We start from the raw sequence: 21,379 nt of genomic DNA, 5'->3' as shown, positions 1-21,379 counted from the left end.
TGGTGTCTCTAAGGACTCAATGACACTGCTCAAACTCATCAACATTGCCAAAAATACTGAAAGGACTATGTATAAAGTGCCAAACACACCAATGTGAACAATGTAAACATTTCTGCATTTAAGTATCTGTTTATTTGTAAAAGTTAAAAAGAAACTACCCAGAAATGATCTGTAATTGTCATGACATTTCAAACTAATTGTTTGCCTGTCGATTTGTTGTGCCATTTGTTGTTCAAGTATAAATCCAGATCAATTTATGAATAAAGCACAGCAGATTGATCTCAAAAGTCAATGACTTATGATAACCATGTGTGTAAAGTGGTCTGTGATTTTTATAAATGGGGGATGCATAAACAGCTTTAAATGACTTTGAATGGTCATTTTATAACACAAGATCAGTGTCACATTAGTTTCCCACTGTACAAAACATTAGCAGGATTACATACTAGACTTGCCACAAAATAATATTCCACACCAATGTATCCACATTTAAACCAATTATACCAAGTGCTGGTTGGATCATCTTTTCAGAGTCATTTCAAGCTTGAATGTTACGTGACAAAGCGGTGATATCTACAGCAAATTGGCGAATTGTTTACTGTTTTTTTAGTTTTCTCATTAACTCCATATCCATTATAGTTTTGTGAGAACGAGAGGCAGATTTAATGTGTGAACACTGTAATAGGCCAATCATATTTCAGTGAAGGCACTACCTTCTCTTTTCCTCCAATGAATGAAAAAAAAACATTTAGATGCCACCATATGCCACTTCATATTTCTACAGATGTCACCATAGAAACAGGCTCAACATCTGTGAGCAGAGTCTGGATGTGTCTGCAATATGATTGGATTTCTAGCACCTGTTCAAAAAGCTCTGTAGCTATGGGCAGTTACTAACTGAGCCTGAAGCAATCTCAATGGTTTCTTTAGATCTTGCTGTGAACAATTAATCTGTGTGTGCTTCCTTTTTAAATAAATTAGTGCTAACAAATCAGTTAATTATATGAATGCATTAATTATATGATAATTATATGATACTATAAATAAACTAAATCTGCCAGCAGATGTGGGTAAAAGTAGTTCATTCGATTGGTTCAAACGGACGATCCATTCAGGAAAGAAAACAGCTCTTTATGAATCAGTCTTTGAATCAATGATTCACATGATTTGCTCAAAGCGCAGATTCATTCAGAAACTAAACGTTGCTGTGTTGCTTGAAGATGCACAACAATTCTGCTATGGCTTTAAAGGTAATATATTCTTTGCAAAATCGAGCAAAATACATAATATTGTGTTATATAACACTATCAACTTCTTATTTCGTGAACTGTTGTATAAAATCACATTTAAACTCATGATATTCAGGACAAATCAGGACAAATAGCCAACTGCTCTGGCTGCTCGTGTGATATCGTATAACGCATAACAAAAACACATACAGGGACATTTTGCACCAATATTTAGAATTTTAGGGCATAACTGCATTCATAGGGTTTTTGCCCTGCACCATATTTGTCAACAGTCCACTGTATGAAATTTTTATTTTGACAGCACTAAAGAAACACCCTCAATTATGTTAAATCAAAATATCATAACTGGGCCTTCTTCGTAAAATGTCTGCCTTCTTCTGTGACATGTTCCTTTAAATTCTGCATCTTTCTTACAATCGACTGCAAGAAATATCTGATCTACTGAAGCAAGTTCTACCCTTCATTTGTTTTCCTTTTTTGATAATCTGTTACACTGGGAAATTGTGACGGATATTTTATTTCATACTGTGATGTTTTATCGTGACTTTACTTTATAAATTCTGTGAGATCATACATATGGTCAGAGATATTTTGTTGGTGCTGAATGTGGGTCAGATTCTCCTTTGCTCAAGTTTAACACAAGCCTCATTGCTGGATGAAAACGTGGTCTGTCCATCTGCTCCTATCTCTCCCTGTGGACAGCCTGAGCATTAATCCCACAAGCTCCTGACAGAGCAGAAGACTTACCTACAAACCCATTACGATAACTCAATCTACAAAAGGTCACTTTCCATCATCAGGGTGTTTTTAAACCAGAGTTTACGTCAGAGATCAATTTGGCTTCTTCCACTGATAGCCATTCTGAATTAGCTGTGTACAACATTATTTTGTCACATGCCTGACAGCCACAAGTGGCATTTTGTGAGCTTTATAAAACCAAAAGGCAAAAACATGAGAAGAAAAGTGAAGTTAACAATTGGTAGCCTCTTCTTGAGTTGTCAACTAGCTGCTCTGGTGAAGTATCACAATTAGCATTAATGGTAGCACTCACTTGATGACAAACATGACAGTTGAGAGGCAAATAAAACATCTGTGTTGTCTTCAAGCACAGGTTTCTAAAAGTACAGCCAATTTCTTTAGAGACCATAACAAGAAGTCTGTAATTTCTGTCTCACAAAAAAACAAGAACTGTAATCAGTTTGTTTGAGCTGTCTGACTGAACAACTGACAATTTCACCTCATATACTGGTAAAAGTTAGGGTTGGGAATGTGAAAGAGGTTTGAAGTTTGTTGCAATTTTACTTGATATTGTTTGTGCAACTTAAATTGCACCTTTGAGTTTTGTACGGGTACTACAGAATATGTGTGTGTTTGTGTGCGTCTTACCTATGAACCCTGAGGAGGGCGGATTGGGCTGGATGTTCTCCATATTGTTAGCCTGAATCACGTCCCATAACTGCCAGATGTATTTCGGGTGCAGGATGTAGAAAGGTTGCTTAGGGAAGTCAGTCCTGTGCTTCATATATGGAGTGAACAGGTTGTAGTCTGGATTGGAGTACCACTACAAAAACAGGCAACAACTACAATGAGCAAAATGTCTCTCAAAGAACTACCAAATTTGGATCAACACGTTCTCACTCCCAACTCTACACATATTGGCACTTAGTCAAGGACCCCTTGGCGTCACTTTTTGATGCTCATAATTTTTTTTACATGCAGGTTCCAATTTAATGGCTTGCATGCATTTGTAAAAAATAGAAATAGTTTATATGATTGTATACTTTCATTGGAGCACCTAACCCCACCCCTACCCTAAACCTAACATATCCACTTCTGAACAAATGTAAAATATGTAGCAGGTAAAGAAAAGTAAAGTCACGGGTACTGATATAAAAACGGACCATAACCAAGCAGTATAAAAGCATTACAAACAAGTAGTGTTGCATTCCAAGTCTTCAACATGCTCAAATCTTATTCAGAAAGATACTCCCGATGCATGATGCAATCTGTCACGAGACACAAGAGCCAACAACGTTTCACAATGAAGGATGAGGTAAGGCTTCTTCTGGCGCCATTTTTGAATTCGCACAGTCTGCAGCACACAGGATGAGCTTGGTGGTTCTCATGTTTATTCCTCTCACAAAAAAGTGATGCCAAAACGTCCTGACCAAGCGTCAATATGTAACGAGTTGGGAGTGAGAATGTGTTGCTTGGATTCATTTCAGCCAGGGACAATTGTGAAAGGCTGAACGATGAAGGCTGTCCTTCAAACTGTTAGTCCTGGTTCACTGAGATGAAGAATTGTTCAGATAAAAGTTTAATAGTGCACTAGAATCCTCCACTGTTCCTTCAGTAACCTCAATAATGTTACTTAGTAGAAACAGCAGAAAACCTTCAATCTGTGACCCCTGACATTGCAGTCAAGAATCATTTCTCTACTTCAAGGATTCACAAACTGGTGTTTGTGAAGGAACTAAAGCAGGCTTGTGAGTTGATGAAAAGCTAATATAAATAAATATATATATTTTTTTCCTTTTTTTTTTTTTTTTTTTACCTGCATGACATATGACGATTACCCAACATCAAATCTTCAACTAAATATTTTAAAAGGGTAAGCTGACAAAAATGTTTTTTTTTTTTTTTTTTTTTTTTTTTTAGAAATTCCTGTTTTAGAGAACAACAAATCACAAGGGGTGAAACTAAAATCTAGCCTCACCTTTACTACTATATCCTGTTGACTGCTTACTGTTATACTACAAACCCCATTCCAAAAAAGTTGAGACACTAGAAATTGTGAGGAAAAAAGGAATGGAATAATTTACAAATCTCATAAACTTATATTTTATTCACAATAGAATATAGATAACATATCAAATGTTAAAAGTGAGACATTTTGAAATGTCATGCCAAATATTGGCTCATTTTGGATTTCATGAGAGCTACACATTCCAAAAAAGTTGGTACAGGTAGCAATAAGAGGCCGGAAAAGTTAAATGTACATAAAAGGAACAGCTGGAGGACCAATTTGCAACTTATTAGGTCAACTGGCAACATGATTGGGTAAAAAAAGAGCCTCTCAGAGTGGCAGTGTCTCTCAGAAGTCAAGATTGGCAGAGGATCACCAATTCCCCCAATGCTGCGGCGAAAAATAGTAGAGCAATATCAGAAAGGAGTTTCTCATAGAAAAATTGCAAAGAGTTTGAAGTTATCATCATCTACAGTGCAGTAATATCATCCAAAGATTCAGAGAATCTGGAACAATCTCTGTGTGTAAGGGTCAAGACCAGAAAACCATACTGGATGCCCGTGATCTTCGGTCCCTTAGACGGCACTGCATCACATACAGGAATGCTACTGTAATGGAAATCACAACATGGGCTCAGGAATACTTCCAGAAAACATTGACGGTGAACACAATCCACCGTGCCATTTGCCGTTGCCGGCTAAAACTCTATAGGTTAAAAAAGAAGCCATATCTAAACATGATCCAGAAGCGAAGGCGTTTTCTCTGGGCCAAGGTTCATTTAAAATGGACTGTGGCAAAGTGGAAAACTGTTCTGTGGTCAGACGAAGTTCTTTTTGGAAAACTGGGACGCCATGTCATCCGGACTAAAGAGCACCAGGACAACCCAAGTTGTTATCAGCGCTCCGTTCAGAAGCGTGCATTTCTGATGGTATGGGGTTGCATGAGTGCGTGTGGCATGGGCAGCTTACACATCTGGAAAGGCACCATCAATGCTGAAAGGTATATCCAAGTTCTAGAACAACATATGCTCCCATCCAGACGTAGTCTCTTTCAGGGAAGACCTTGCATCTTCCAACATGACAATGGCAGACCACATACTGCATCAATTACAACATCATGGCTGCATAGAAGAAGGATCCAGGTACTGAAATGGCTAGCCTGCAGTCCAGATCTTTCACCCATAGAAAACATTTGACGCATCATAAAGAGGAAGATGCGACAAAGAAGACCTAAGACAGTTGAACAACTAGAAGCCTGTATTAGACAAGAATGGGACAACATTCCTATTCCTAAACTTGAGTAATTTGTCTCCTCAGTCCCAGACGTTTGCAGACTGTTATAAAAAGAAGAGGGGATGCCACACAGTGGTAAACATGGCCTTGTCCCAACTTTTTTGTAATGTGTAGCTCTCCTGAAATCCAAAATGAGCCAATATTTGGCAAGACATTTCAAAATGTCTCACTTTCAACATTTGATATGTTATCTATATTCTATTGTGTATAAAATATAAGTTTATGAGATTTGTAAAATATTCCATTCCTTTTTTACTCACAATTTCTACAGTGTCCCAACTTTTTTGGAATCAGATTTGTATGTAAGTCAAAAATAAAGCTTAGCATTAAACCGATAAACACAGATTCATGCATAATCCATTTAAAGATTGACATTTATTCCAAATAAAGTGTTATCAAAAAATAAAAATAAAAACACCAACACTGGTTTGCATATATATAATTCCTAGCTTGTATTAAACGAAACCTAAAATTATTAGCAAGAAAATGTCTTTTACATTTTGTACTTCTGTTCTTTGTACACAAAAAAGCGGGTTCATTGTGTTAACTGTATGTTAATTGCATATTGTTCTCAAAATGCTCCACAGCATTGTCCATGCTCTTTATGAAACATACTATTGTATCCTTTAATTGACAAGGGCGAAGAAAAGAAGAGCATAACTGTGACAGACAGGAAGACATTCAAATCGACAGTACACAAATAACCGCTGACCTTGCACCTGTGCAGAAATTTACTTATAAACCCTTCTGCCAACTTATTGACATTTTATAAGGAAAAGTGAAAGCCTTGCAGTTTTTATTGGCTCTCAGGTGCTCCACATAGCCAAGCACACATTTTGTCCTTCAATTTTTCAAAAGACCTGCTATGGAAATGGTGCAATTGTCATGTCTTCTTCACATAAGCAAGGGATCATAGGGGTGGCACACATCCTGTTAGGGACGAGACATTACTCTGTGGGAGTTTAGTCAGTCAAGGCAAATCAGCATAGAGATGGCCATCTATTCTGTGTGCATCTCGTGAATACCTTATTTCCTGTCTACATTAATGGGGGAGGATGGGATTTGGAACGTCAGAAATGTTGTTGTAAGGCGGCTTCAGTGAAGTAAGGGCACAAAGGACAGATTGAAAGCATTTATAGTAATCCGTCCTGATCTTTTTTCCCCCTGCTATAGTGGTTTATGATTCACAGCGGTTTGTGAGCAGAAGCGCTCAGACCAGACAAATCAGAGTAACCTTCTTGCATATGGTTCCTGCACACACTCACAGCACTGCACTCATCTGAATTGCAAGTGTCACACGTCACCTGCTCTCTGTACATGTGCAAGAAAAAAAAGATTTTTTTAATATATATATATATATATATATATATATATATATATATATATATATATATATATATATATATATATATATATATATATATAATTTCTAGAGTTGTGATTGTGCAGAGTGTTTGAAGACATCAAAGCACACCTTCAGTGTTAAATTCCATAATGTGTTTTTGGGTAGTTAGTACTCACTTTGTGCAGGTTGAGGGTGTATGGAGCGGGATCCCATGCCACCAGCGTTACATTCTTATACAATGAGCTTGTGTTGAACTGATGCTTGGGATGCGCAAGGATCTGCACACAAAACAGACAATGTGTTACACTGAGACGACATTTCAAACCCATGTGACTCTGTTCTGTGGATCGGAACACAAAAAGAGCTGACCACACACACACACACACACACACACACACACACACACACACACACACACACAAACGTCATCTTACTATACACCATAATATATTAATTGTGGTTGAATGTTGATAATTAGAATGTTATGAGTTGAGAATAAAATAAAGCCACATTCATTCTCAGAATGCTTTGGTGGTGCTGTTTTCCTCCACATTATGCATCAAAATCACAGTTGTGCATCGAGCTTATATCATGTTCATTTGCCAGCATTGACAAGTTCAAGCGGTTAATGTGTTTGCAGCGCAATATTTGACTGGAAGCATAAAAATTAGGTAATACTTTCTTTGAAGCCCTTATTTATAATACATTATAAGGGTATTCTTAAGGCATTATAATACTGTATGTTGTATCATCTCATGAATATTCATAACACTTTTAATATATTATAATTATTTGTGGTTATAGCTTTTAAGAGTATGATGATTAATAACACAATGAACACGTTGCATCCACTTTTACAACGGATTATATTTCTCATAGTTATAATGTACTATAAGTCTCATATCTTGACATTTTTCTGATGCTACTTAAAGCAGTCAAATACCACTTATAAGTAGTAGTAATAATACAACCCGAATTCGGGAAAAGTTTTATAAAATAAAATTTTAATAAAATGAAAACTAGAAGACTTTCAAATCACATGAGCCAATATTTTATTCACAATAGAACATAGATAACATAGCAAATGTTTAAACTGAGAAAGTTTACAATTTTATGCACAAAATGAGCTCATTTCAATTTTGATTTCTGCTACAGGTCTCAAAATAGTTGGGACGGGGCATGTTTACCATGGTGTAGCATCTCCTTTTCTTTTCAAAACAGTTTGAAGACGTCTGGGCATTGAGGCTATGAGTTGCTGGAGTTTTGCTGTTGGAATTTGGTCCCATTCTTGCCTTATATAGATTTCCAGCTGCTGAAGAGTTCGTGGTCGTCTTTGACGTATTTTTCGTTTAATGATGCGCCAAATGTTCTCTATCGGTGAAAGATCTGGACTGCAGGCAGGCCAGGTTAGCACCCGGACTCTTCTACGACGAAGCCATGCTGTTGTTATAGCTGCAGTATGTGGGTTTGCATTGTCCTGCTGAAATAAACAAGGCCTTCCCTGAAATAGACGTTGTTTGGAGGGAAGCATATGTTGCTCTAAAACCTTTATATACCTTTCAGCATTCACAGAGCCTTCCAAAACATGCAAGCTGCCCATACCGTATGCACTTATGCACCCCCATACCATCAGAGATGCTGGCTTTTGAACTGAACGCTGATAACATGCTGGAAGATCTCCCTCCTCTTTAGCCCGGAGGACACGGCGTCCGTGATTTCCAACAAGAATGTCAAATTTGGACTCGTCTGACCATAAAACACTATTCCACTTTGAAATAGTCCATTTTAAATGAGCCTTGGCCCACAGGACACGACGGCGCTTCTGGACCATGTTCACATATGGCTTCCTTTTTGCATGATAGAGCTTTAGTTGGCATCTGCTGATGGCACGGCGGATTGTGTTTACAGACAGTGGTTTCTGAAAGTATTCCTGGGCCCATTTAGTAATGTCATTGACACAATCATGCCGATGAGTGATGCAGTGTCGTCTGAGAGCCCGAAGACCACGGGCATCCAATAAAGGTCTCCGGCCTTGTCCCTTACGCACAGAGATTTCTCCAGTTTCTCTGAATCTTTTGATGATGTTATGCACTGTAGATGATGAGATTTGCAAAGCCTTTGCAATTTGACGTTGAGGAACATTGTTTTTAAAGTTTTCCACAATTTTTTTACGCAGTCTTTCACAGATTGGAGAGCCTCTGCCCATCTTTACTTCTGAGAGACTCTGCTTCTCTAAGACAAAGCTTTTATAGCTAATCATGTTACAGACCTGATATCAATTAACTTAATTAATCACTAGATGTTCTCCCAGCTGAATCTTTTCAAAACTGCTTGCTTTTTTAGCCATTTGTTGCCCCCGTGCCAACTTTTTTGAGACCTGTAGCAGGCATTAAATTTTAAATGAGCTAATTAAGTGGATAAAAGTGTAAAATTTCTCAGTTTAAACATTTGCTACGTTATCTATGTTCTATTGTGAATAAAATATTGGCTCATGTGATTTGAAATTCCTTTAGTTTTCATTTTATTAAAATTTAAAAAACGTCCCAACTTTTCCGGAATTCGGGTTGTAATAATAATAATAATAAATTCTCTCAAACAGCCATAAGATCAGATGAATGTGTAATATGACACATTTGTTTGAACTATTTGTATTGTAATATTAGTTTGATTATTTTGATGGGACCCTTTAGACAGCTGTTGATATGTAACTCTGCAACTACATATCAACTAGTGGTCATCAGAGTATTAGTGTATCTGCCACTGTAAATATATACTAACACTTTATTTTGATGGTCAACCAACAGATAAACCGACTATAAGTGTCTTTGCAAGTACTGTACATCAGCTTATTCTACCATACTAGATTCTACCATTCTTGAGCATACTAATACTCTAATGAGAGTTAGTTGGCATGTAGTTACTTATAGTTGATTGATTAAGGAGGACCATCAAAATAACCATATAAAACGTTGCATTTTTTTCAGTTGGGGTATTAAGCTCACATCAATTAATTAACATACGCTCCACAGGAAACACTCAAATAACATTCAACATCTAACCACTCACTGTAGTAAGATACTGTGCAGATCTTAAACAATGTCAAGATATGATATAGTCCATTATACTGTAAATGAAGTAGATTTAATAGGAGTTCATTGTGTGTTATAAATAATCATAGTCTTGAACTTATAATCACAAATACGTAAGTATTATGATATGTATAATTGTTATGATTATTCATGAGTTGATATAGCATATTATAATTTTTTTATAATGCATTATGCATTCATTATAATGCCTTAACAATACCCTTATAATGTATTATAAATACAGGCTTCATAGAAAGTGTTACCAAAAATTACATTTACGACTCATGTTTCAAATCAGACACGGAGATGTAATCAATGTCAATCAGTCGAGAGATTACAATTGCGTGTGTGAATTTCCTGCATCTCTCTCTTTATATAGTTGCAAGTTTAGTTACTTCAAAAATGGTGATTTTACCCCCTAGTTGGTGAGGAATATAATGTAGCAATCCAGTATCTATGCTACTGTATTAATAAAAGACGCAGGGCAATGTTGACAACCAGTTTATGTGCTCCTGAATGTTTGTGTGTGAGCACTGTGCAACTGCTCTCTCTCTCTCTGTGTGTGTGTGCAATGAAAGCAGCGCATTAACAGTGACTTGGAACTACCTTTGCATTAAACGGTCCATACCTGCCAGCCAATCAGAGTCAGAGCATTTAGACAGATCGTGGTATAAAAATTAACATGGAACTGGGTTAAAAACAAACAATTTACAGGCTGTATTATAGACCCTTTTAGGGCCGGCGTCATAATTACATCACAGCGCCAGCTGGAGGCAAAACCCAGTGAAAACTGAAGGCAGCCAGTTCAAACCTGCATAGTTTCGGCTTAATAAGGAGCTTAAAATATCATCTTATTGTGATATTGGGTGCCAGAATCAACGTGACACAGGCTCCAATTTGAAATGCTAATGCATACCATGTCAGACAAAAAACTAGGACAGCTGTGGTTAAACGCAATAAAACGAGTGGACTGGACAGAAACCATAGTCAAAAATGCTTGTGTTTGCAGTGCATGAGTCTTATCAGAAAAGGACAAATAAAGTATTTTCTTTCATTGTTCTGGATTATGTTTTTTTTCTGCATTTGCTTCCATTTCTGGTATGTAGATTTTTTGTATATTCCTCTCAGTTTAAACATGCATTTGTGACTAGCCTGTTAAAAAGGATTTACATTTTTACTAATTTGATCTGATTCAAGAATTTGGCCCGCTGACAGACAATCTTTCATAAAAGCTCTCTAACAGAATCTTGACACTGTTACACTTAGGATGATCTGTCACTTGCTCTGATTGCTATCCTGCATGTGACACTAAAGACATTTATAATATTGACAACTATTTAATTTTTTCTTTAAATTTTTCTTACAAATTAGTTATTTTGAACATTCTATTCAACGAAGAACCCAGAAACAAATTTCATTTCCACAAAAAGCAGCACAACAGCTTTAAAAAGCTGATTACAAACATACTTCAACATTATAAAAAACATCTTTAAACAGTAGTCTGAGTATTTGAGAACTACTGGCGGTGGAAAGTCTGTCAAAAACCAATGCCTTAAATTCAGTCTGTTCCCCACAACAGATGTCAGATGACTTCAGAAGATATGGATTTGGGAGGAATCATTTGGACACTTTCACTGTGCCTTTATAGTGCTTTTTTGTTCACTTCAGAACCTAATAGTTCATGGTCAGCTCTTTTTGTGTTCCGATCCACAGAACAGAGTCACATGGGTTTGAAATGTCAAATGTTCTTTTTCGGAGTGTTCTTTCTCAGACTCTATTTTGCAATAAACCTCCAAGCATAATTTGTGTTTGCACTGATCTGTCCATTCATGAAGTGACAAAAGACACAGCACATCCCATAACTTTAATGCAGAGACCTGTTCTGCATAGTGTGTTTGAGTTTGTTTATCTGTTGAGCTTGTGTCCACTAGGACATGATGACTCAGATCCAGCTGAAAGCACACACAGCCGGAGGACATGAGCCAGAGGGGGTTCGAATGAGATCTGCTTCAATTATGTGGCTGATTCACAGAAAGTCACAGTACAGCAGTAAGAACCCAAACATCAAACATTGCTCACCTGAGAGTTGATGATGCGTATTGTGGTTTTATTCCCAACGTCTCTTTCATAACCCTCTGTAGGAGCTGTATTAAAACGCAGCACTGCATCATGGGAGTCTGGAATTACAAAAATTGGAGCTATAATCACATTGTGCCTCGAACAGAGACATGATAATAATAATTAAAAGAAAAAAACAGAGTGAACAACAAAGGCAATTTACTCCTGCACATCTTCAGATAGCAAGACAAAACAACATGAACTAAGAGAAAGAGAAAACAAGGCCTCAATCCATCCACAGACAAGTTCTTGTAAATGAATTTCTTTTAACACGGAGCAAGAATACCAATTGAAAACACACCATGTACATTTCAGTGTATTGGAGGAAATGTGAGGGATCAATAAGAATGAACAGCACAAGTAAACATGTTCCTCACACCGCTCAACCCTGTAATCTGTTGTTAGGAACTCTGCACGCAGCTTGTTTAACAGAGAACAAAGTTAGACGCCATTTATTACTAGGTTCGCCTCCAGGGGCTTTTTATTGATTGGATATCTCCCATTTAATCTGCTGTGAGATTGAGTGACTTTAAAGGTCACGCTAAGTTCACTCAAAAAATGAGAACTGCCCTCTACTCTGGCACTCAAATGTCAAATGTCTCTAAATTATTTTTCACTCCATATCAGTGTATTAGACCAGGCCTAAATACGTTAATAATAAATATAAAAAAGAACATGCATAGATATGACAGGAAGTGTTTAGGCAGGTTTATATAGATTCAGGCAAGTGACTGTGATATAAAAGCCATTAAATTAATGACATTTTATGAAATAAAAATAACAACAAACTAAATTTGAATGTTTACTTGTTACAGAGTAATATTAATTGACAACATTTCCTTATTATAGGGTTAAGATTATGATTTCACTTAGGGTTAGTTGCTTGTAATTATGCATAATTTACTGTTATGACAGTAGTAAATACACGCAACAAGGACACTAAAATAAAATGCTACCACCAAGAATTAAAACAAAGGTAAACCAATTAAATAAATACAAATTACTAACAAAAATAAAACGATAAGATTAAATGAAAATTAATAGAAACAATCATACTCACAAAAAAAATAAAAAATAAAACTGAAATAATTTCAATTTAATTAAATGTAGAAAACGTATTGGTTATTTATATATTATTAAAATGTCATACAGGGATGCTATTTTGTCCAAATGAAGTAATTTTAAAATATTATTTAACTATTATATAATCAGACTGAGGTCTAAGACAATAATGCTCTCTAGTGGACGAACTGTTTACTGCGATATAACATGCATTCAAAACTGAGAGAGAGAGAGAGAGAGAGAGAGAGAGAGAATCAAGTCAGTGATGAATAGCATTGACAGATGACAATGACAGATCTCCAGGAAGCCCCTCACCTCCTCGTCCATCTCTCCGTTCAGCTGAAATGCCGTTTATGGCCTTCATCAAACAGCAATATTTTCAAAGCAGTAAATTTGAGCTTGACATTGAGCATGTCCTCACTATTTTGACAGGGACATCAATCTCCTTAGAGAATATAAGTCACATCTCGAGAGGGAAAAGAGCCCACGCATGTGTGTGAAAGACAGAAACTGAGAGAAATTATATAGACACCGGATGTGAAAAGATGATGAGAACGGAAATCCCTCTGAAAATTATGAATAACTATATTGTTTCACATATTTGTGCTTTGTGGAGAGACATTGCACCACTAGGTGGCAGATGAAGACCAACAATAGGGTAACAGTCTCGTTGAACCTTTCGTTTGACAGCTCAAGGTTTAGTCCACATCGCAGCTCAGTCTGGTGAAGTCCCGCCTACAGACACGATTTATGCTCCTCTCGAGGCCGGATGTATTGGAACTAGATGATACCACAATAAACAAAAGATACCAAGAGACGGCCCACAAAGCACTGCTGAGGTACCGCTATTACTTTACATGAACATTGTTCTAAACAATATATCAGTTTCAAAATCCATACTGACCATAGGAAACACCATACAGCAGGAAAAAGCTAAAGCACTGAGTGGAAAAATTACAGAAAAAATAAATATATATTTTTGTATATATACACATACACACACATATATATACATACATTATATATATATATATATATATATGAGAGAGAGAGAGAGAGAGAGAGAGAGAGAGAGTTTTATATTGCAATTTAAAATGCATTCTTTTTTTCCTTTTACCATTTTATTTAGCAACTGTAAAATACAATAATTATACTGTATTTTATTTCCTCACTTTTAAATGTTAAACCATCAAGCTTGGTTGGCACATGATGCATTTTTTATTTCTCTCTATAAGTGGACCAAAATGACACGTCTGTCAGGCGATGGATACCAGATTTGCCCAATTATTTAGACTAGTCTGCTTATATCAAGTCCCCATTGTAATTTTTTTCTCCTTTTCCAATAATCCGTCTCACTCAAGTATGTCAATAAAGAATCAAAATCTCTCTCTATTTAGCATAAAATACAGTTTAATGGACTAAGAGAAAAATCTGGCAGAATAAAAATAGGAGCTAAAGTTGCCTTGCCTTAATAACAGCATAAACTAATAGGCTAACATACACAGATGCTACTAGCTCGAACAATAGCAGTAAAACATAAATATTGAAGGAAAATAAATTGTTCCACAGGGAAATTTAGTGATATTTAGTGCAATTATGAAGCGAGAGAGAGAGAGAGAGGAAGCCCTTGAGTACAAGTATAATTAGAATCGTGATAGAAAAGATGGTTCGAAATCATCTACTGTGAAACTATTTGTCTCGTCACCATCAAATGCCTTCATGAGACGACAGAGTAAAGAAAGTCAACCACATCAGAGTTTGCAGGAAAGAGAAAATGCTTTCCCATTTTGGTGAGCAATATGCATCAGACATTCAGCAAACGGACTGTGGGTGTCCGTAGGCGTTTCGTCTGAGACTAGGATGGTAGACACATTTAGAAAAAAAAAATAGAGAAACCGCTGAGAGATTGCACAGCATTGCATATGATAGCAGTGGCAATGTGAATCAAAGCTGAAAACTAACTAACGCGACAAACTAGTATTAATAACAGAGTGCCATTTCCCAAACAAAACACTGAGGAAACTGAAAAAACAAACAAACAAAAAAACATTGGCAATGCATTTTTTTGTCAAAAATTTTAATGCATAGATGAATGTTCAGGGAAATAATACGGTTTGGAGGAGCTGAGCTGGAGACAGGCTTCTCGTGGAGAGCTCTGGCAGATCTGCTCTTGGCTGTGCTGTGGATATTCTGGCTCTCTGGCTCGTCCTCGAGTCGATTTGGAGGGCACACTAGGTTGGCACGGCTGATGTGCCATGATGGGAAATGTTCAGACAAGACAAGCTGAATTTAATAGACAGGCTAAAGGAGATGTGGAGGAACAGAACCTGATCAAAACTGGCCTCAGTCTAAATTGAAATGGAAGGAAAATAAATGCAAGACATACTTCGATATTGTGAGTGAAGTAATCGTTCTACTCTACCTCAGCTGTAACCAGCAGTTCAGTCATCACAGATGCACACAGCTATTACAGGCTGCAGGACTTCAGTGGCATGGACACTACAGTAGAATGATTTGTTTGGCCTTGGCAAACCTTGTTCCAGCAACATTTAGCCACTAAACAGCTAATGTAATGTAAACTAATGAACTTCTGGATTCCCTCAATGAAGTTTCAAACCTGAAATATGTCTTATAAACACAAAGCTTTTTACTTCACTAGATGTTAATTGATGGACTGGAGTTGTGTGGATTGGGATGTTTGTGGACTCTCATTCTGATGGCACCCATTCAGTGCAGAGGATCCATTGATGAGCAAGTGATGTGATGTTAAATTTCTCCTAATCTGTTCCCTTAGAAGAAACAAACCTAACATCTTGGAGAGCTAGTTAGGGGAAGTAAATTGAGCACATTTTCATTTTTGTGTTCAACTATTACTTTAGATGCCACTTTACTAAAATGTACAATTAATTTTGCTGAACTAAATGCACCCTAATTGACCCTTTGCAATGGTTTTGATTGACAGTCAATCTGACCAATCATAATGCCAAATCTGCCATTTTGTCCAACAAACAAATTAGACAGAAAAGCAGATTAACTTTGGTGAATTTAAATCTAAGAAAATCTTGTGTACATCGATGTTTATTTTGTGCTTTAAGTAAATATGAAAAGATGATCGTGTGTGCCGCTTGAACTGATGCACTACAGTGATCCATCACGACACGTTAAAGAGCCACAAAACGGTATTTATCGTTTGAATTTCTTAAATGACATAATTTGAAAGCCGGGACCTTGTATTATACCAGATGTAATCTGCTCGGTCTTGTCTGTCGGTGTGTTTTCAGTTTCCTCTTTGCTCCGTGATGTATTTTTCACTGCGTCAGAACATGATGTGTGGTGTTTTTCTCCTTTCCGATAATCCGTGTCACTCAAATGTATGTCAATACAGAATAAAAATATGTCTCTACTTAACATAACTTCAAATACAGTTTAATGGACTAAGAGAAAAATCTGGCAAAATAAAAACAATAGGAGCTAGTCATCTCTCACCTTTGTAACAGCAACTAATAGGCTATTATACACAGATGCTACTGGTTCTATCATAACAATAGCAGTAAAACATAAATATTGAAGGAAAAGAAATTGCCCCACAGGGAAATTTAGTGATATTTAGTGCAATTATGAAGCGAGAGAGAGGAAGCCCTTGAGTACAAGTACAAATGAAATTAGAATCGTGATCGAAAAGATGGTTTGAATCATCGACTCCACAAATGACTGTGAAACTATTCGTCTCATCATCACCAAATGCCTTCATGAGACGGCAGTCACGGTTATCCTAAAAAAACAACAAAAGCTGTGCCATCACCATGGAAACCCGTCCTCTGTGCCCACTACCGCTCTGCCACCATAGATGCCAAAGCTGGAAAAATCTGGGCTCTGTGTGCTCTGTGATGATCGTGATTATGTAACCGTAAAGGGCATTGGTATCCCACTGACCCTTTCAGAGAAACTGGCATCACCAAGGAAACAAAAAACCACCAAGTGAAGAGAATGAGAGTGAGAATGGTTCCTTGACTCAACCAAAAACAAGGCCTCTCTTCACAGGCCAGTTCCACATCATGAGGAGACTCTTCTGCAAAGACTAAAAACGAGGAGCGATAGAAAAAAATCAGGAAATATTGAGCAACAATTTCGATAATAGCTATTGACTTTGAAATCTGACTGGATAAGTCACATCCAAAACAGCCAACAACAGTCAGGCTAATTAACTATATAACTAGAGAGAATAATTGATCATTCTGGTCTACCATTTTATAAAATCAATAAGCAGGAATAAACCACTTCTAAAAATCTGAACGGTACTGATAAGCTGTATCAGTGATAAGCATTTCATTCATTATTTTATGGAAGTAATCACATAAGGCAGACATTAGATTTCAATACTATTTTGAAAAAAATCACAACATCATTAAATACAGTATATGCTTTAAAATATACTAAATATTTAAAATGCATGTTAATATCGAGATTTTGCAGAGTTACTGGATTTCTATTTTTAAGGATTGATGGAAAAAGAAGGCACAAATGTAAAATGTGAAAAATAAATGTATTATTATTGTTTTTATTCAATTATTCAATTATTCCAATATTATTTAGCCTTCTTTTGTATTATTATTATTATATTTGTATATTTTATGTAATAATAATAATACTAAATATTTTTTTATTGTTATTCTTACTACTACTACTACTACTACTACATTAGGCAAAAATTATATTTATTATTATTTAAATAAATAAATCTCACCAATCTCCTTGCCAAGTCCCGAGTGAAGCATGGCTCCAGCAGATGTGACCACAGCGCAGGTCTGGAAGCCAGGCCCATACAGCTGGCTTAAAGGTAAGGCAGGTACAATCTTCTGCCAGCCTAATTTGAAGAAAGGCATCTCTGCCCCATCCAAAGTTCGAACCTTCTCCCCCTTCTTCAGCTCACACAATACCTGTTGGCCGCTCTGTTGCGCCTTCCGGTGCCCCCTGTAGGCCACGCCGTGTTTATTATTATTCAGATAGTCTTTCATAGCGGTCTGCAGGCGAGGACTAAGCATGCCCACGGACAAACTCCCTTTCCACAGGCTAAGCACAACAGATTTTGACCTGGGAACGTAGTACTCATCCGGGTCAGAGTCTTCATGCCTAGCCACCCGTTTAGTCGTCCTCCTCCTGCTGTCATCTGCCTCCTCCTCATCGTCCTCTTCCCCTCCCACCACCTCTTCCTCGTCCTCTTCTTCATCCGGTTGTCGGGAATCCTGATTATATTCTTGTCTCTCACGGATGCGACTCACAGCGGCCGATCTGGAGCCCAGGTCCTGGGTGCCGAATGCAGACCAGGCCGCCAGGCTCTGAGGGTCGGGATAGGGGTAGGCCTCCTGGCTGAGCGGACTGGGCTGGGGGTCAGCGCTGGGATTTTCCTCCAGGCTTTGCTCCTGTTGGGTATTGCTGGAGACTGGGGGGGTTGAAGAGGTGCCAAGCCCCAAATGGGTGGCCATAATGGTGCGGGGGTTGCCCTGCAACGAGGTCAGGCGCCGTGTGTCCGTATAGGAGAGGGCGGCTGCTGAGTGCGGGTCGTCCACTCGAGACTCCATGAAGTAGGAGAGGAACGCCAGGAACAGCAGCACCCAGACCAGCATGAGGCCGAGGGCGAGCCGTCGCCACTGTTTCAGACTGGACTTCATCTTTCAGAAGTCCTCTCGGCCACACTCCAGACCCAACTGGAGAAGGGTCAGCAGGAGGCCTACAACAGGACGGGAATAGTTAACCTCATAACACAATTTCAGATACAGATCACTAGCTTTGAAAATATGTGAAGTTGACCACTACAATATTCTAAACACAAATTGTCATTTTCAATGGATTTTTTTAATCAAAATTAAGAAAACTCTCGAGTTAATTTGAGGTTACATTACTTCTTGATAGGGCTGTGCAATTAATTGCATGCGATTGTCATGCGCCTCTATTCAGTAAAGCCAGTTCTGTGATTAGTAGTAAATCTCCATCACAGGCATTCACTACACAGAGCGGTAGTTCACTGACAATTAGGCAATGTCGCATTCACAATCACAGATGAATTGCATTTGATTATGAAGGCGATTATGAACTACGACTCTGTACTGAATGTCACTCAATCAGAAAGCAAATGATGGTGATTTACTACTAATCACGGGACCAGCTTTACTGACAAGATGCACATGACAAATGGCATGCAATTAATTGTACAGCCCTACTTTTTGATTACTTTTTCATTTTGGCAGGGCTTGTTTGTTTCAACTTGTATGTTCTTCTTTTACAAATGAAAATACCCTTTCACAACAAAAGTGAAATAAATATGCCTGAAATGTAAATGTTATGTCTGTACAGTAGAGGGTGAAGATCAAATTGCATAAATGTGACGCAGGAGAAGAAAGTTCAACTACACAGCAATAACAAAAATGAAACGTGTGTCATCTTTTGCTCAATAAGGTTGACCTGGATCATCAAAGTTCAGTAGCAAAGACATGAGCTAATAAAACGGGGTTAAATACATGAATGATTTTTGTATTTAACATTTAATTATTGCAGGTTTGTATAATACTCAATTTGCATTTGACTTATTAATTTTGAGGAATACTGAATCTGTTTTTGTGCAAGTGAGATAAGTAAAAGCTAAAGAGATATTTAGCCCAATACTACAGTAACATTGTTCACACTGCACACACAACGCCTCTGCACTTAAACATGATTTCTCTCAACATGGCAACACGAGAGCTGGCAGTCAAGACATGGGAAACAAAGTAACTGGGATTACTTATTTGAAAAACTCTAAATAATTAGTAAAGTAATGGATAACTTTTTTATTATTATTTAAAGTAATCTGATTAAGTAACTCACTTTACTTGTAATGCATTACCCCCAAAACTGTATACACACACACACACACAATCTTGTAGTCTATACTAAATGTTATAGACTCATTCAAATGTTATATTTACTCTGCCATACTGAGTCAGGTGAGAAATATATAAATATATATACATATATATATACATACATATATATATACACATATATATATATATATATATATATATATATGACGGGGAAATATATATGAAACAATGTTTACCCATTGTCATTCCCTGGTGCATAAAGTTTTTATTACTTCAAAGCCAGTTTAGTCTTAAACATCAAGCAAACAATTGGCTCATTACATTCATTACAAATAATTAAAGTTTCAAAGTTGTAGTTGCTAACTACTGTAGAACAATGACTTATTAGGTGACTACTTTCACTTGATTTCAAATATCTACAAGTTGTTCAAATATTTTAGTTTAATTTAATGTATGCACATGACAAGCTGCATAGAACAGACATAGTTACAGAGACAGTAACCAATTGTGTCAAAAACAGGAAAGACATTCTCTCATATCATATTTCTCTTTCCTTTGAGAACCAGCCCCCTGAGACCACTCATGATACACCATTAGTTTTCTGTATCGTTTCACTATTCTCTAACTGCAGATCTCAATTTAGACCTGAGAACACCTGCTGTCATAACACACTTTCCACCGTCTATTTGTATAAAAAAACTAAACACAAAAACCACTGTTATGCATATTTGTCAGTCAGAAGAAAAACAGGAAATAATTATTTAATCGAATTAATAAATTTAATTTGAATATGCAATAACATGGTTAATATAGTAAGAAACAATAAAAACCCCATTTTAAACCTACAGTATAAACATTTTAACTAAATGAATATTGCTTTTTCCACATCTAGCCTTATTTTATCCATGCTATTACTTTTTAAACTGAATACATGCAATTTTAATAGAACAGATTTATGCTTGCTCTAAATTTAAATAAATGCACTTTTTTATTCCAATTTAGAAAAAATCAAAAGATAAGCAAATAAGTAATACAATTATGTCATGATTTTTTGAGTGCATAAGTTTTACCTGTTTTTTTTACCCGTTTCATTTATTTAAGACTGACAGTTATATCACATTAAGGTTATTGGCTTGTTAAATGTTAATGTAAAAACTGTGTAATCCAAATATATGGAAGTTTTACATTCAGTTCAAATGCATATCTTTAGACTGGTTTATATACGGAGCATATCATACCTTCGGTCTCCCTACCCGACCCCTAAAAACAACCCTCACAGAAGAAAAACAAAAACAAAAATAAAACCAAACACACCTCACTGTAGTTCATATTTCCTTGAACCCATTTATCCTCAAACAGTTCGTCTGTCCCTGCAAGACAAAAGAAGACAGCAATTAGACACAATAACAGTCTTTTGAGAGCAAACTTGACACATCCCTGCTAAAATACTGTTTAAACTAGCATAAGCTGGTTTGATGGTCTAAGACGATCACATGGCTTCCTTCAAATGTTCAGCACAAAAAACAGCTGTAAAAAGCATTTTTTCCCCCGATGAATCATGATGTCACTCAATAAGTGACTAACCAAAGATGCCTCCGGACTTCATGAGTCTCTTCC

General features: G+C 36.9%; 1 protein-coding gene across 2 annotated transcripts in view; it reads right to left on the bottom strand.

The window, feature by feature from the left end:
- Nucleotides 1-21,379, bottom strand: part of LOC132094989 (beta-galactoside alpha-2,6-sialyltransferase 2-like) — a 65,509-nt gene that overhangs the window by 7,719 nt on the left and 36,411 nt on the right. For both annotated transcript variants that reach the window (XM_059499697.1, XM_059499696.1), the window contains 5 exons: nt 21,077-21,132; nt 17,647-18,630; nt 11,802-11,899; nt 6,810-6,911; nt 2,637-2,811 (listed from right to left, as the gene is read on the bottom strand). In XM_059499697.1, coding sequence (XP_059355680.1) covers nt 2,637-2,811; nt 6,810-6,911; nt 11,802-11,899; nt 17,647-18,571 — 1,300 coding nt within the window. In that variant the 5' untranslated portion in view covers nt 18,572-18,630; nt 21,077-21,132. The remainder of the gene's footprint in view (nt 1-2,636; nt 2,812-6,809; nt 6,912-11,801; nt 11,900-17,646; nt 18,631-21,076; nt 21,133-21,379) is intronic.

Source organism: Carassius carassius, chromosome 19, assembly GCF_963082965.1.
Source record: "Carassius carassius chromosome 19, fCarCar2.1, whole genome shotgun sequence".
NCBI classification, from domain to species: domain Eukaryota; kingdom Metazoa; phylum Chordata; class Actinopteri; order Cypriniformes; family Cyprinidae; genus Carassius; species Carassius carassius.
The sequence above is the reverse complement of the archived record's forward strand: the minus strand, read 5'-3'. Positions and strand labels throughout refer to the sequence as shown.